Source organism: Drosophila nasuta, unplaced genomic scaffold (assembly GCF_023558535.2).
Source record: "Drosophila nasuta strain 15112-1781.00 unplaced genomic scaffold, ASM2355853v1 ctg16_pilon, whole genome shotgun sequence".
NCBI lineage: Eukaryota > Metazoa > Arthropoda > Insecta > Diptera > Drosophilidae > Drosophila > Drosophila nasuta.
The window spans coordinates 901952-917913 of record NW_026869398.1 but is presented as its reverse complement, the minus strand read 5'-3'; the positions used below and the strand labels follow the sequence as shown (position 1 = coordinate 917913).

The 15962-nt window shown below is 35.0% G+C and overlaps 2 protein-coding genes across 6 annotated transcripts in view; one reads left to right on the top strand and one right to left on the bottom strand.

Moving 5' to 3' along the window:
- The window catches only part of LOC132797686 (hemicentin-1), a 101639-nt gene extending 88102 nt beyond the window's left edge, over window positions 1-13537 (bottom strand). The window contains exons 1-3 of one of the 3 annotated variants that reach the window (XM_060809437.1): window positions 13317-13537; window positions 12792-13113; window positions 580-709 (exon numbers count right to left, since the gene is read on the bottom strand). In XM_060809437.1, the coding sequence (XP_060665420.1) occupies window positions 580-709; window positions 12792-12855 (194 nt within the window). In that variant the 5' untranslated portion in view covers window positions 12856-13113; window positions 13317-13537. The remainder of the gene's footprint in view (window positions 1-579; window positions 710-12791; window positions 13114-13316) is intronic. The other 2 variants (XM_060809438.1, XM_060809439.1) reach the window with 2 other exon arrangements.
- On the top strand, window positions 3944-6685 carry LOC132797688 (uncharacterized). 3 transcript variants are annotated; one of them, XM_060809441.1, is made up of 4 exons: window positions 3944-4038; window positions 4170-4408; window positions 4621-4694; window positions 4766-6685. In XM_060809441.1, the coding sequence occupies exon 4, from the start codon at window positions 5453-5455 to the stop codon at window positions 6491-6493; it is 1041 nt and encodes a 346-aa protein (XP_060665424.1). In that variant the 5' UTR covers window positions 3944-4038; window positions 4170-4408; window positions 4621-4694; window positions 4766-5452; the 3' UTR covers window positions 6494-6685. The 3 variants fall into 3 exon arrangements, with proteins under 3 accessions (XP_060665424.1, XP_060665423.1, XP_060665425.1); XM_060809440.1 differs by lacking the exon at window positions 4170-4408; XM_060809442.1 differs by lacking the exon at window positions 4170-4408 and having other exon boundaries at window positions 3944-4042.
- Window positions 13538-15962: the final 2425 nt, after the last annotated feature.

Here is a 15962-nt window from a genome sequence, read left to right as displayed (position 1 = left end):
GGAATCATAGATACTATTGTTATTATAGTATACAGCTCTAGCTCTAGCTGTAAAATTACGCTTGAAATTCGATTTTTGATTAGCGGGGGCGGAAGTGGACATGGTAAAAATTTGAAACAAACTTAAAAAAATTATAGCTCTATCTTTTATAGTCTCCGAGATCCACTGATGATGCTGATCAAGAATATATATACTTTACAGGGTCGGAGATGCCTCCTTCTACCTGTTACATACATTTCCTGTCGGCACAAAGTTATATTACCCTATGGGTGGTGGGTATAAAAACTGTGGTATAATTGTAGTCAAATAGTTAATAAATATAACAAATATACGTTTGGGTAAATTTCAAAATTGAATTTTTAATTGATAATACTACACTGTTTTGCTTTTACGAACTTGACGCTCTGTTTTTAATATGTCTATCGTTAAACATTTCTGAAACAAATTGTTTATTTTATACACTATTACTTATCAATATTCATATAATTTCGCATAAACAAAAAAGCAAATATTCATCTGACTATTATGGGACTTCAGTGCCAACCATTGAAAAATAATAATTTTCAGAATTCTTTGTACCTGTATATGGGGGTTCCTTTGTCATCTCGATACCACAAAACTAAAACAGCTTCATCGCCTTCGTAGCTTGTTACATTACATGGTAGATAAACGTTTTCTCCAATTAAAGCTTCAATTTTTTGAACAAACACTGAAATTACATAAGCAAATTATTAAATTTAAATAATATAATGAATGAAAAACTGAATGTTTCATTTATCTAGGAATATTGTTTAGTCATACAATAAGATAATATTTACATATTATGCGTATGTAATGAAGTGTAATTTAATTAGTATGTGATTATAGTATAGTATATAGGAAATGTATGTACAATAATAGAGCGAGGTAGTTTCGACCGCATGAAGTATATGCTTCAGCGGTCCGATTTCAACACCAGAGCCTCTTCGACTCTTTTTAAAATTCGATGTTCAAAGGCAGTGCACAGCGTCCGTCAGTCGCAAATCGCATGCGGAACGATAAGGACGGGCATATTTCGTTGCATTTTGTACTTATTTGAGTGTATGTATGTGTATGCATGTGAAGAATTCAACGTCGCGGCTAGAAGATAACGCAACTCAATTTTGTTTGGTTCCCGCATCATCGGTGGAGCAACAGTAACGTTAACAGAGGAAGTGTCTGGTATCATAAAAAAACATCGAAAAACTCGAGGTAATGTGCTGAAAATTGAAAGCGAAAAGCGAAAGAAAGAACTGGTTTGCCAATTGCAAAGTTTTATGAGCATACGAAATAGTATAGCATAGCACTTAAACATTTCTAACAACGTAAAGTTAAAGGAGAACCTCTTAGTTAGACAAAGTGAAATTTATATTTCCAGCTCTTCACAGAACGGCTTATTAGATGTTGTTCTGTTAGTTCGGTAGCTATTTTCGCTTTCGTCGCCCTCCTTTTGTCAAAATACTCGCAGCAGCTGTAAATTGCGTGCTGTTAGCTAAGCGCACATACATACATACATACATATGTGAATACGCCTGCAAGTCAGCATCTGCACCCCGGTGCACCGGTGCATTTAGTTCTGTAGTCTTTGCCGTTGTTTGCACTTTTCGTTATCACGCGCTAGCAACAGCTTTCGTACTGTTTAAAATTCGCTCCTCTACATTCGTTGGTTGAATCAGTGAGATATCGCGTTTGCTCCTTCGAATAAGTCACTTCCCAATAGTTGTCCGATATAGCTTATTAGTGGCTAGGAGAATTAAATAAATAAATAAAACCAAATAAAATTTTTTTAAAAAATATTTTTGTTTTGTTTGTTGTTTGATTGACTTTTGTTTAATAATTAAATAAATAAATAAAAACAAATAAAATTTATTTTCAAAAAATATTTTTGTTGTTTTGTTTGTTGTTTAATTGACTTTTTTTTATAAAGTAACGAACCAGTACAGCAGGAAGAAAGTAGTACTATAAAAACAAAGGGAAAAAATTTATTTATTTGGGCCATATTAATTTAAGGAGTTTATGTGAAGATCACGTTTGGGTTTAAGCGCCTCAGCGGTCTAGCTGGTAGGAGTCTTCTAGAGAGTCTGCTCCTATGGAATAGCAACCTCTCGCTATATCGGCTCGTGTGTGTATTTTCAGATCCTGGTGTAGGGTGGATTCTCTCACGTACCAATGGCGGTTTGTAATTTGTCGTAACACTCGATTATGCGCTTGTAGTTCGATTTGGCAGCAATCCCCCAAATCTGTATTCGATTTAGCCAAATTGGAACTATGCAATATGTATAGCTATCTTTGCTTCTTTTGTTGAGCAGACAGCGCACTTTCTGTAACCTTTGGCCACTGTTCTTGGTCACAGCTTTTAAGTGTGGCGCAAAAGTAAGTCTCTTGTCTAGAATACCGAGATATTTCGCACAAGTAGGTTGTTCCAGTATCACGCTTTCGAAGTGAATAGCTAGAGTGGTGGAGATTAATCTTTTCAGAGTAAAACATGGGTTTACTGTTTTTGTGGAATTGACCTTCAGATTCCACCTTCTGTCGGAGGCTTGTTGCATATCTATAAAGATTGCGATGGCATATCCTATCTATGTCAGGTGCTTTGTTGGTGCTTAACGATTTGATGACGTCACACATCTCCTCAGTTCTCACTGGCTTAATGGGAAGTGACATTTGCAGAGCCGTCTGTAGACAATGTTGCGTGATCCTGACCTGTTCCGTTGATGTAAAATCGTACGGAGTGAATCGAGCTTGATTGTTGATTTGAAGCTTTGCTGTTGTTTCAAGCAAATGTGTCAGCAAAGCAGAGATAACGGCACATGCGCAGCAACTTGCCCGTTAGGTCAGGCGTACACTTTCTGCTACGACAATTATTTGTTGTTATTGTCTTTGTTGTCTCTATTACCGACACCGACTTGGGACGATGTCAACAAATAGAATATTGTTTGTGTAAATAACTTTGACGAGCGCGACACAACCGTCAGCTTTGAAAGCATGTACAAGACTCTGTTTGATTGTCTACAATTTGATTTTATTTTTTTATTTGGTTTGTTTTTTTCGGCGCTCTTTTTAAAATGCATTCAAAAGAGAGATTCTCAAAGGTTCTTAAAAGCAACTTTCTATTTGTGTCAAGAGCATTAGCAGGATTCATTATCAAGTTTCCGATGAGACTATGGGTCGAAATCTGATAGAATAAGTGTGCAGGCTTCAAATGCTGTCCGCTCACATTGAAAATGCTCTAAAATATCAGAGCTGGATAGAGACAATAGTACAGCTTTACCACCCACAAGTCCCTCCGCTTTTCTGATCTGCCTGATCGTTCATCCACTTCGCATGCAATGCATGATAAAAGCAGTTATCGGTCAAATATAGACGAACGCAGGCGATTTCGTCGTAGCCCAAACTTTGTTGGATTTTGGGTCACAATTTAATTTGATCACTGAGGGCTAGCTCAACGACTGCATTTGCATAGAGAAGTTAAGAAAAAAGATACAGACTGTGGTGAGTATACGATCGATTTATGGACCTTCAAATTGATCTCAGGCTATCACTTAGATCAGACTATGAATGTCAGTAGCTGGCTGATACCTGATAATCTTCAACTAGCGGATACCTATTACCACGGTTGCCACTTTTGGTACAAATGTACCAAAACTGGTACATTTTTTATGCGTTGGTACATTGGATCACTTTTTTTCATTTTGGTACATTTTTAATATGCCTGGTCTAGTTTTTTTTTTTTTCATAAAATTTTATGTTCACACATATTATTTTAACAAATGGCTCTGTTCCACCAGGCACAAATTTTGTATCAGTTAGAAATGGAACCATTACTAACACTGAAAAATATCGCATGCAGTCGATTTGAGATGTTCCGTCTCAAATTGAGAAAATATGTATGCGCCAACGTAAGGTCCATCACTACGGAAACAGTTATAAATTGTGAAATATATAAAATCTTTCGAGAACCTTAATTTGAAAAATGTATTGTTTAAACAGTTTTTAAAGATTATACATAGTGATGGATAGGTAAGTAAGCTAATGTCTTTTGAAACAACAAAGTATATACATATGTACATATGGGCAAATCCCACGTGTCGCACGCTACATTCGCACGATTTTATCTAATAAAAATCAATTTTTTGTGGGGTTTTTTAAAGATTTACGGTAAACTTTTGTTATGTATTTAGAGTGAATTGAGAGTACTTTCGGAGGGTATAAGATTCAATTTCACTGTAGTCACTGTTTTGAAAACAATTAATAAAATTTTGACGGTTGTGACGGTTGACACAACCGTCAATCAACGTTATTTACTTTTGATTTGTATGTGAGCCCAAGCAGAGGCAAAAAAATTGTGAAGAATACAATAGGGATTTGAAGGTGTGCGCAGAGCACAAATGTAAGTAAAATTATGAAAATTATAAATAAAATTGGGTTTGATAAAAATGTTTTCATTTATAATGATCGAAATTTCTTTTTTGCTTTAAATTCTTAAAATTCGATATCAACTTTAATGTTCCATATAAAAAAACATTACAAAATGTGAAATTTAAAAATTTGTCGCTGGTGGACTTTTTCTGGGATTTGCCCATACATATATCAATTTTATAGATTCATTACAAAAAGGCAGCTTCTGGTGCAACTGAAGCTAATGCTCCGCAAGTGACAGTAGATGATGAGCCAAAGTGAGTCTTATTAAAACATTATACACTTATGTATATATGTATAAGTTTTCTAACATCGCATTCTTTAATAGCAACTATTCGCCCAAAGCGAATCGAAAATTTCGCAGCGAGTGGCTCACCAAGTTTTCGTGGCTTAAAAAACGAAGGCGGTCGTGGTTTTTGCAAGGCGTGTGAAAAATTTGTTTTCAACCACATTACCCATATTGATCGGCACAGCAAGCAGGCTCTGCATCAACTCAATGTCAAAAGCAAGGAAAACCAAATAAAAATGGACGAATTCGCCTCACGGTCAAAAAAAGTTGATGATGAAGTTCAGCATGCCATTTACACATTAATGATGTTTGTCATAATGCATAACTTGCCAATTTCGCTTATGAACTATCTGCCCAACTTGCTGTGTGTATGCTGTCCGGATTCCAAAATAGCGAAAGAAGTAAAGTGCGGGCGAACAAAAGCATCACAAATGACAGAGCGGCTGGCGGGAAAATCATTCAAAAACAAGTTCAAGTTCGCTAAAAAATTCAAAATTTTCCCTAATTGTTGACGAAGCTACTGATGTTTCGTGCCGCAAGGCGCTTGTGTTGGTGGCAAGGCAGTTTCAAAGCGTTACGAAAACAATTACGGACAAGTTTCTTGGGTTGATAGAGCTTAACAAATGTGACGCTGAGTCAATCTATCAATCTATTAAACAAATTTTTACATCAAACCAGATCCCACTAAACAATTTAATTGGACTTGCAACCGACGGAGCAAATACTATGGCGGGAAGCTTATCTGGATTGAAAACAAAAATGAGTAAGAACACCAACTTATTTTATATGAAGTGTACTTGTCACTCACTACATTTGTGCGCAAGCTACTCTTGCAAAAAATTGCCATCAGACGTTGAAAAGTTGTGCAGGAACATTTATTCCTATTTCGCGTGGAGTTCTAAGAGAGTGCTAGAGCTAAAAGAATTTCAAGACTTCTGCGACATCAAGCCCCATAAGATCTTAGGATTAGCAATGACACGGTGGCTTTCTCTTGAGAAAGTTATTTGTAGAATTGTAGAGCAGTGGGATGCACTACAGCTTTATTTTCTATCCCAATGTTCGGAAGTCAATAACATAAAGCCCAAGGAGTCAGCCAATATTATGTTAGTACCTGAAATAAAAGCATATACGTTGTTTTTAACGAACGCTCTAAAAATTATTAATGAACTTAACACTGAATTTCAATCCGAATCTGTCAGACTTCCATACCTATACAATAGACTTGAAGTTTCTGTTAAGTTAATATTATGTAACTTCTGTCAAACTCCTTATATTAAAAACAAAAATATAAAAGATATCGTCCTTAAAGATAAAAATCACTTTTTACCAGTAGCAAATATTTGTATTGGTACAAAAGCGCAGCAGTATATTGATAGCGAAAATCTGAGTGAATTTGAAAAATGTAAAATTAAAGAAACTATTCGTGAATTTTATATTGAGCTGATTTCACAAATAAAAATGAGATTTGACTTCGAAAGAGAAGATTTAAAACTTTTAGAGGCAATAACACCAGCTAAATTTCTAAGCGAAGATGAACTTTCAATAGTACCTTTGATGAAAACCTTCGAAAATTTATACAATGGTGATCCTGATGATCTAATATCCCAATGGAACCAACTCCGTCTGTCTTTAAATGAGGGAAAAGAAAAAGACATTTGTAAATTCTTCGGTCTTGACGAACCGCTGTTCAAAAGCTTGATAGAATTCATATATAACTTGATGTCGTTGCCACACAGCTTTGCTGCTGCAGAGAGAAATTTTTTTTGAAATTTCTTTAATAAAAACTAAATTACGAAATAAATTAGAATTTAAGACACTAAATAACATTATGTATTGTAAGGAATTGATTAATTGTAAAGACCTTCACTATGTTTGGTCTCCAAAAGACGGTTCATTTTTAAAAATGAACTAAGTTTAAATTTAATTTATTATTGTTTAAGGAAAGTTCTATTTTTTTTATACGCTATATACTATACTACTACTATAATTTGAAGTAAAAAATGAAATGTGAAATAATAAAAGATCATTTTAAAAAAACGTTAAGAAATTTTAGTTTTAAAAAATACCGTGAAAAATTTGTGGTACATTTTTGCTGAAATTGGTACATTTTTTCAAAATTTTGGTACAAAAAATTTTTTGGAATGGCAACCGTGCCTATTACTTTAAGGCTCAGAAAATTGATCTACTTATCGGTGCAGAAACATTCTTTCACCAATTGTCAAGATCCAGAGTATTCAGTCCTTCGAAAAACAAGTCTTGGGTGGATTGTTTCAAGATGTGAGTTCTTCCACCAAAGCAGATTTGTCAACAGCACATTTGTGAAGATCATTTTACAAATAATGTAAAAAGACTGCCGTCTGGTCGGTCTGAAGAAAGACTGCCACCAGTTTGGTAGCTTCTTTAAGGCCTATTTCGAGTCGACGAGTTAAAGCGAATATATTTGGAATTCATGAAAGAATAATTTGAGATGGGCCATGTCCGAGGTGAGTTATATTTTGTCATTCTTATGTACGGACCGAATATTCAAAGAAATCTATTTCGTTTTCTATTGCATAAATATTCATTAAAGGCCGATTTCAAAAAGATGTACTGTCAATTAATGGCGCACGAGGCAGATCGAAATTATCAGTGTGGAGAAAAGACCCAAAAGACTCTTCAAGAATAGTTTGATTCAGGTAACAATCTCAGCCTTGTCCTTTTAAGTCCCTTAATCATAAAGGAAAAGAAACTGCTTCAACAGCTCTAGCTTCAAACGTTGGAGTGGAATAAATCCAATCTTTTGAGTTTTGATGTGTGGCAGGATTTGAAGTCAAATTCGTCGCAATTGCACAGCATCAAGGTACCACGATATTTGTTTATTTAGCGTACGTCACCAATAGAGATACATGGCTACGACGACGCCTTAATAAGAGCTTAAATTTACGGTCGCACGCATAATGCAGTTTGTCCAGTAACGTAGTTGTCCAAATCGAAAGTAGCGCCCCTCAAGACTAAGACCTAGACTTGATTTGTGTGTAAGCTGATACGGCAGGTTCAGATTCGAAAGTCACTCTTTATTGGATCCGGTCACATCCTTCCACTGTCTCGAAATTGGTGTCGAATCGAGTGGCCAAGATTCAGGATTTAAGTTGACGAAAGGTTGCGATATGACTGAACTGATCGCACCAGTATTGTTTAGTGGTCCGTTATTTTTGAAGGAACCACCTACTGGTGGGCCACTGGTGGGACCGGCAGCAATCAGGATCAGGATGCTCTGAGCTGCTTCAGGCGATGGCGAGCTGTCTCGTCGCTCAAGCGAGTGTTCCAGACGCTGCCAAGCATCGAAGTCGGAAAGCTCGTCGTCGCATAGGACAACCAGCCACTGCAGCACTGCCTGGTAAGGTCGGGGCGGTGCGCGTCGCAGACGTGAGGTCTAGCTTTACAAGCTTCAAATACACAAACTGGCGTCTCTGCCAGGGAAATAAAGGCACTGCCGTTCATAGGGGCAAGTGTTGGCGTATTTAGTAGTATTTAAGAGCGGATCAATGAAGTTGTCAGAATTAGGGCAAAGCGAGCACGTAATAAAGCTTTCGAATTCGCCTCACTTCGCCTCTTTATTTATGATAGTTAGTTAAATGAGTTTGCAATCATAACTTAAAGCGCGTCGGAATTTTCGTTTGTTCGTTTTAACTAACATAATTAATTAGTCCAGCTTCTCGATCACGTAACAAAGCTATTACTGAATTGCAAATACTCTTGTAATTTTTCACATACTTTACTGTTATTTTTGTAAGTTACGTTTAATCCACTCAATTAGCAGTGCGTTTAAAGCTTTTCGATCATGCTTAAGTGTCATTTGACTTAGCTCGTTAGAGAAAATTGATTGCATTGATACCGTAAGTGAAACCCATCAAAACTATGATATGTGTTTCGCTGAAGTGAAATCCCATATATGAGTGAGTTTTGACAGTTGTGAGCGCCATTTCATCAAGTCATCTACATTGCGCCGCGTCCGTAGATTCCAAAGGCCTCTCATATTGATAAGTTCCAACACCATTTACTTTCATGTTTCACTGGTTCGGTGTTGAAAGCGGTTCGATCATTGTAAATATCTAGGCGAAGGTATTTTTGGTATCAAAAAGTTGGAGGCAGGGGGTATCCATGGCTACAAAACTTCGTCAATTCTGCGATAAACCTAGGAGAAGAGCAAGGGTTTGGGTAAATCTGCAGCAGATAAAGTGCCGACTGCTTCTGAGCTGTTCACATTTTTGAACGTGTGATGTAATTCATGTATGAAAAGTCTATGATAACGATAATATCAGCAGGAAGGCGTTTGCACCTGAAGTCAATTTCTTGTGTTTTGGGACACGCCCAGTTATGGCTCATATTTGGTAATTTGTCTCTTTTCTTACGCATCTCAAAGAGTCTATACAAGAGTCAGCTCTAGAGTAAATGTTTGAATGCGCTCCCGTATCATGGACTGATCTGTCAGTTTCCAATGTATCGATTTGTGCGAGTAACTTCATTAGATAGCTATTACAAATATTGGTTACCAAGATGAAATTGTGTGATGCTTAGCCAAGCTAGCCAAGCTTTACGAATTTCAATTCACCTATTGGTCCCCTGGTATATAGAGTAGTGTCTATTGGAAATTGAAACGTATTGCGCTCGCAAAGCTGTAAGGAAACTTCAATGTTAGAAATGTGTCGCAAAGTCATAATAGTCAAGTAGTCAATGTAGTGTCAGCGAGAGCCCTCTATTATACTGCCCTGACGTATTACTTTGACACTATCGCTCACAATCATAAAATGACTCTTCACTTAAAAACTGGAGCCTTATTAGAACTACGAGCTGTTACAAGGATTAGACGCAATTGAATCAGTCGTCTAGTGTTTTTTTAATTTGGGGAGTGGACTTCTGCCGGCCTTTAAATCAGAAGTTCCTAATAGACCTCATATCAAATTCTACATCTTCTTTACTAGCAAGGCGGTTTATCTTAAGTTAGTGAAGCATTTAACAACTGTCGCCTTTCTAAGCTCACTAAAAATATAAAACAAGATAGAAAGCTACAGTCGAGTGTGCTCGACTGTGAGATACCCGCTACTCATTTTGAATAAAAGCAAAAACTTGCGGTAATAAATTCAAAATTGAAAAAAATATGTGTTTGTACCCCGACCAGAGCTCTCGTATAAACATAATAAATGCGGCCTAAAATATTATAGCTCTATATCTTATAATCTCTGAAATCCAGTGTTTCATACGGACAGACGGACATGGCTTGATCGTCTCGGCTGTTGACGCTGATTTGGTTGCAATCACATAAAAATTTTGGAAGTTATTAAAGAAATACTTTTGTATGGGCAAAACGCCTGCTACATTCTCGCCTATATTGGGATGTGTATGCATGTGTAGTTTTGCAACGCAGATAAACACGACAACAATTGCTCGTGTCTTTGATGCTTAGAGTTAAATAGCGGCTTCGTAAGCAATACGTTAGCTATAGTGGAAGGTTGCAAGCCCGGCATGTTGCGGTGCTCGAGTTTAAATCCCGATCGAGAATACATACATGCACAATTTTTTTTATATCTTTTGAGATTATTACCGCAATATTTTGCTTTTATTCAAAATGGGTAGCGGGTATATCACAGTCTATCACACTCGGCTGTAGCTTTCTAACTTGTTTCAAATGATTTCGGATACGCTGAACACTTAGATATACCGCGATAATTTTGAACATTAGATATATTCCCTATTTTCGAATAGGTTACTGTACGATTTTTCCATATTTTTGGAAAAAACCATAAATTTCGGACAATGTCAACAATTTAAGAAACGGTGTTTAGATGCTTCTCTCTGATAAGGTAGAGCTTTCCAATTAAAGGATCAAAAATACAATTGAGTGAGTTTACCAGAAAATATGAAACAGAATTCGCGCGCTCTCACAGTCGCAGTCGGATCTGTTTTTTTGTTCATACAAACACTTTGATTTTATAGAACTTAACATTCCCTGGAATTTATATAGTTGTTGCTAAGTTTACCTGTTTTATGTGCTTGTGTTTTGTGCTCTTTGTAAATACAGATCATAGTAGGATGCAATTAACCCTAAAGTGATACTTTTATTTTTTTTTTGTTTCATCATTTTTATTTCCGATTGATTAGTTTTTTTTTCTTTTATCAATATGTTTATCTGCTACAAAAAAATTCCCGTTGGTATAAAAATGGGTTTAGCGTGTTGCTGGCTGTGCGACGTAGTACATGAGAAATGTGCTAGATTTAACGGCCGTATTGTTTATTTGATTGCATCTATGTGAGAGTTAAGGTGGACCTGTAAATATTGCAGGACGAAATATCGCTAGGTTTATTCAGAAACCGTGGACTGGCTTTAGATATCTATCCGAAAAAAAAACAGAATTTGCGCCGAATGAGCTTTAGCTCCCTTTTCAACTAATGTCATTTAGTTCTCCGTCGCTTTGTCCCTCGGAAGCCGTTCTACATAACTATATTGCAATAAATGTTGCAATTCCTATTCGTGTTTCGATTTTGAAAATGGTTGTAGAAAATCAATCTTTCCAATCCTCTGTCGAAATCATTAATTTTTCAACTATTACGGTTTTACTTCCTAATAGTAGCAATAATTTTCATTCTTCCGCCTTCGCCTTCTTCCAAATCTGTTGACCACTTGGCTCAGAATGTAAGATGTATTTGTTGTGAACTTACTAATCCATATTTAAATAGTATATCATTCTTATTAATGTCATTACCTGTATGGAAATATGGTTATTCAGACGGGTTGTAGGTGTTCAATATCAATTCAATATAACAATATATGCTTTCGGTTTTCAATTTTCTATAATTATTAACATTTCTAACATACCTTCTGATCGTTATAACTTTATAGTTCTTGGAGAATTAAATTTTCCTGGTATATTTTTGGACTGTGGGCTGTGCCCCTCTACAACCCATGTTTTTAGTCTTTTCAGTGTATCATTGTCCCAGATAGATGATATTCCAAATTGTCTGGATAGGTCTCTAGACGTTACTTTTCTTTTTAACCCGGATTATTTGATGGAGTTATAGTAGGTGAACTTAAAATCAGCCGTTTCACAAACGAAGGATAGACAACCTATTCGGTTGCGCTGATTATTAACATTACTCAAATATGAAACATTATTTATAACAAAAAGTTTAAAAGAAAGCGAAATTGCATCAAATAATATTGTGCAGTCGCAAAAGCGATCTGAAAGCTATAAAATATTGCAACTAATTTGCTATTTAATGTGTTTGGGAAGATGGAGAATTAATCTGATTCTTTTTTTATACCAATTTAATTTATTAAATAAGCAAATGTTTTATTAAATAAGTGCAGAAAGCACGGCGGTCACTGAGGGACACTTTGATTTTCTTTATAGCATTTCACGTTTAATTTATTTTCAAAGAACTAAAGCAAGTATCTCACAGTCTAACAAAGTTTAAATATCACAGTTATTTATAATCCCTGCTTTTAGCGTAAATATTTTTAAATTCATTCTTTAAGCATGTAAAATATAAATTTTTCACATTATGTTATTTAACAGTACTCATTATTTTTTACATTTGGATTTAATAATACATACATACTTGTACATTCTTGGGTACCTTTAAAAGGTTGATTTTGTAGTCCTTCCCTTTAAAGATTTCTATCCACCGGTTGTCTGTTTAGTAAAAACTCTCTTGAGCAGATTGTCACAGTCGGCCAATTTTCGTTCGCCCAAGGAAAGTGTCCGGTTAAAAAAGATATTACAATTTTGTTTCGCCTTCTTTAATTTTTTTTCGTAAGCAACTCCTGATGTTTGGCTATATTCTCTATTGTTTAACTCATAAAATGACTTATGAAATGCCACTTAAAATACAACTGACTATTTGCAAGAAATAATGGCCCACCACCCAAGAGAGTTTATACAATATTTTCTGAACAAATTCGAAAATTGTGTTCGCTCAAAAAAGATGAATTGGTTTCGATATATACATATGTATGTATGTGTATATATGAAATACGTAAATGTGAATCTGTGTGCATGTATACATTTGGTAGTTGAAGTAAACTTACCATCTCTCATTCCGATAATCGTTTTAAAAAAACACAAAAGGAGTAGCAGAACAAATTTGTTCATTGTTTAGTTTGATTATAGGTATACATAAGGTCATGTAATTGTATTATATAGAGCTTATCGGCTTTATTATCTTATTTGACAAACTTTTCGCACTTCAAATGCACTCAGATTCATTGGAAATTTTTTATATGTTCTTTCTAAAGTGTCAATTTCCACGATTGTTGCATACACAAATAAGAACATATACGTTACACAATATAATCTTTTAAAGCGTCTTATGGTTCACTTCTGAACAGTATTTGAAAGCTGAACAATTATCTAGCAATGCAAAATGAGGCCATTTAACCGTATTAATACAAGTAAAGCGGTAGAAACGCGCACAATAATACTGTACAAATTTTTGTTAAAATACGTATGTATGTATCTATGTAAGTATGTACATAGTATGAAGCTTTCCACTTCCAAATGGCTATTTACTTTTATTTTTTTATATGAGTAGTTCATAAAATATTTAGTCTTACGTGTAAGTATACTTGTATACACATACATATGTACATACATACATTGCAACTAAATAAATACTTTTGTATGTATATATATATTTTCACATATAAATCTATTTTACGAGTGCTTCTTTTTTATACTCTTGCGTCGAAAGTACTTATGCGTGTATATTCTTGCAAATATACATTTTTAACAACTAATTGTAACCAACAGAAGTTTTAATGTGTCTTGATTACAGTCCCGAAACAAAGCTAACCAAATTTAGAATACAACCTGTCAAATTTTCAGAACACTTTTAAGCTCACGCATGCGCTTCAAATTGAGCTTTTGATGTAAACATTGGAAATACGACCTTTGCATATACAATATGAACTTTATTGTATGTAAGTATGCCAATATCTAGGTGTTATTGTACATACATGTATAAGAATGTTGATGAAACATTTTCCACCTAACATCTTAGGGAGCTAAATATTCCTAAAAATAGCAATAATGTGGCAAAATGTTATATAAACTTTAGAGGGCTGGATGTTTAACTAAGCGGTATACTTTATATGGGAGCATAATCATAATATCATAATATGTAAAAAATAATTTTTTTCTCGTTTTTTAAAATATGTTTTTTAAAGGATGAGGTGAATTTAATACTAATTTTCAAGAATATTGCTGAAGCTGAAATATTGAACAAATTAATTTTTTTGACATAATAACTAAAATTTTATAATTAATTTGGAAAAATTTAGTCCAGAAGTGCTTCAAGCATGCTTACGAAAGAGCAAACACCAAAACATATAAAACAAAATGCACCAAAGATTGACCACGGTACGCTCTCAAGGCCGCAGCCAGGACCCCGCTCTTTACCAACAATCCAATAAGATTTGTAAGCGCTTTAATATCGGAAATACTCATACATAATACATAATACTCTAACAACAGAATCCCTTCAACAACTAGAAAACAGTCAAGCCAATTAAAAGGAAATGATATATGTATGTACTATGCTAGTATAAGCCCATGCAATATGCTAGAGTTTATCGCCTGGCACTACCTGAGAATTTGAGTTCACGAAAAGTATGGAAATATACGACGCGTTTACTACACTGTTTTTGACTATCTCAAATGCATTTGATAGAGTTCGATTGAAAGTTTGAAGTTTTAATAAACAACGAAGAAAAGTACAATAATACCATACACCTAATTAATAAGCCGAAAAATGTATTCACCAGGCAGAAGGATACTTCTCCGACCCTATAAAGTATATACATTTTTGATCAGCGTCAACAGCCTAGACGATATAGCCATGTCCGACTGCCCGTCGGTCCGTATGAAGACCTAGATCTCAGTGACTATAAGTCACAATAGAGATATAATTTTTTCGACACTTCCGCCCCCGCAAATCGACAAACATCGAACAACAAACGTAAATTTAAAGCTAGAGTCGAATTTTAATGCATACGATAATAATTATAGTTTTTATGATTTCTGGAAATTTGATTGATTAGATAGCAAATGTTTAATTTAAAAAATTATTTTGTATGGGGAAAAACGACTTCTTACTACGGGACGTGGAAGGGTACAATCTATTAAAATTCTTGACAGAAATCCAGGAGATTCCGGCACTATTAAAATATGAAGTTCTCATTTCATATGGACAAGAAATATCATTAGTTATACAACTATGAGCTAAATGCAAAGCGTCATCAAAAGCAGGAGGTATATACGAACAGAATATAAAAACATTAAAACTGTTAGTTGTTTTTAACCAAATAATATAGGAGTTTTAATTTATTATTGCAACTATTTTCCCAATAGTAGTGAAATCGTAGAACGAGTTTTTTTTTAGCTAGAATTTTTTTAAGTGGCAGGTGCTTTGTCTAAAATTATCGAAAGAAAGAAGAAATTATCCCCTCATAAAAATTAAATTTGTCCACCTTAATATTTGCTTGAGTTTTTAACTGAATATAAGCAAGGGAAGCAGTCAATCATATTAACAAAACTATCAAGTACCATTAAAAGTACAATTTTGATCATACAAACGAATTTCTTCAGTAACTTCAAAAACTTGTATCTGATCGCAACAAATTTTCAGGAATCAAAAACTCTATGGTTATTATTGTACAAGTTATCACCCACCCAGCTCACATAACAAATCGTATTGGAAATATAAACACTTTCGATTTCTCACTTCAGCATATTTCCAATTGATTAATTTAATACATATATGCTCCAGCCCATACAAATTTTTGTGTCATTAAAAACAGTATTATTGCAGCCCCAGTCGGGCCGCGTGCTGCCATTCAAACACCGAGCCTCTTCGGTTCATTCGAAAATTCGAAGTTCTAACGCAGCGCGCAGCGTTGAGTTCAGTGTTGCCAACTCTTCTGGTCATAAAATAAAGTAACATATGAAAAACGCTAGAAACCGCCAGAAAATTAGGATGATAGTCAAAATATAAAGCTATGTACGTGTTGAACTAAAATAGTTTATGGCAACACCTATGCATATAGAATATATATTTAATTGTGCTTTAGGATGATTAGCATTTTAACTTACCAAGTGTCTTGCAGACACTTACATATGTATATCAGTACTCTCATCAGGCAACAAGCTGTACTTGGCATCACCGATATCCTCCTTTAATAACGATTGAAAGCTTGGAGCCA

Bases quoted from the DNA above. Each gene is read 5' to 3' on its own strand.
- LOC132797688 (XM_060809440.1), top strand. From the start codon at position 5,453: ATGGCGGGAAGCTTATCTGGATTGAAAACAAAAATGAGTAAGAACACC.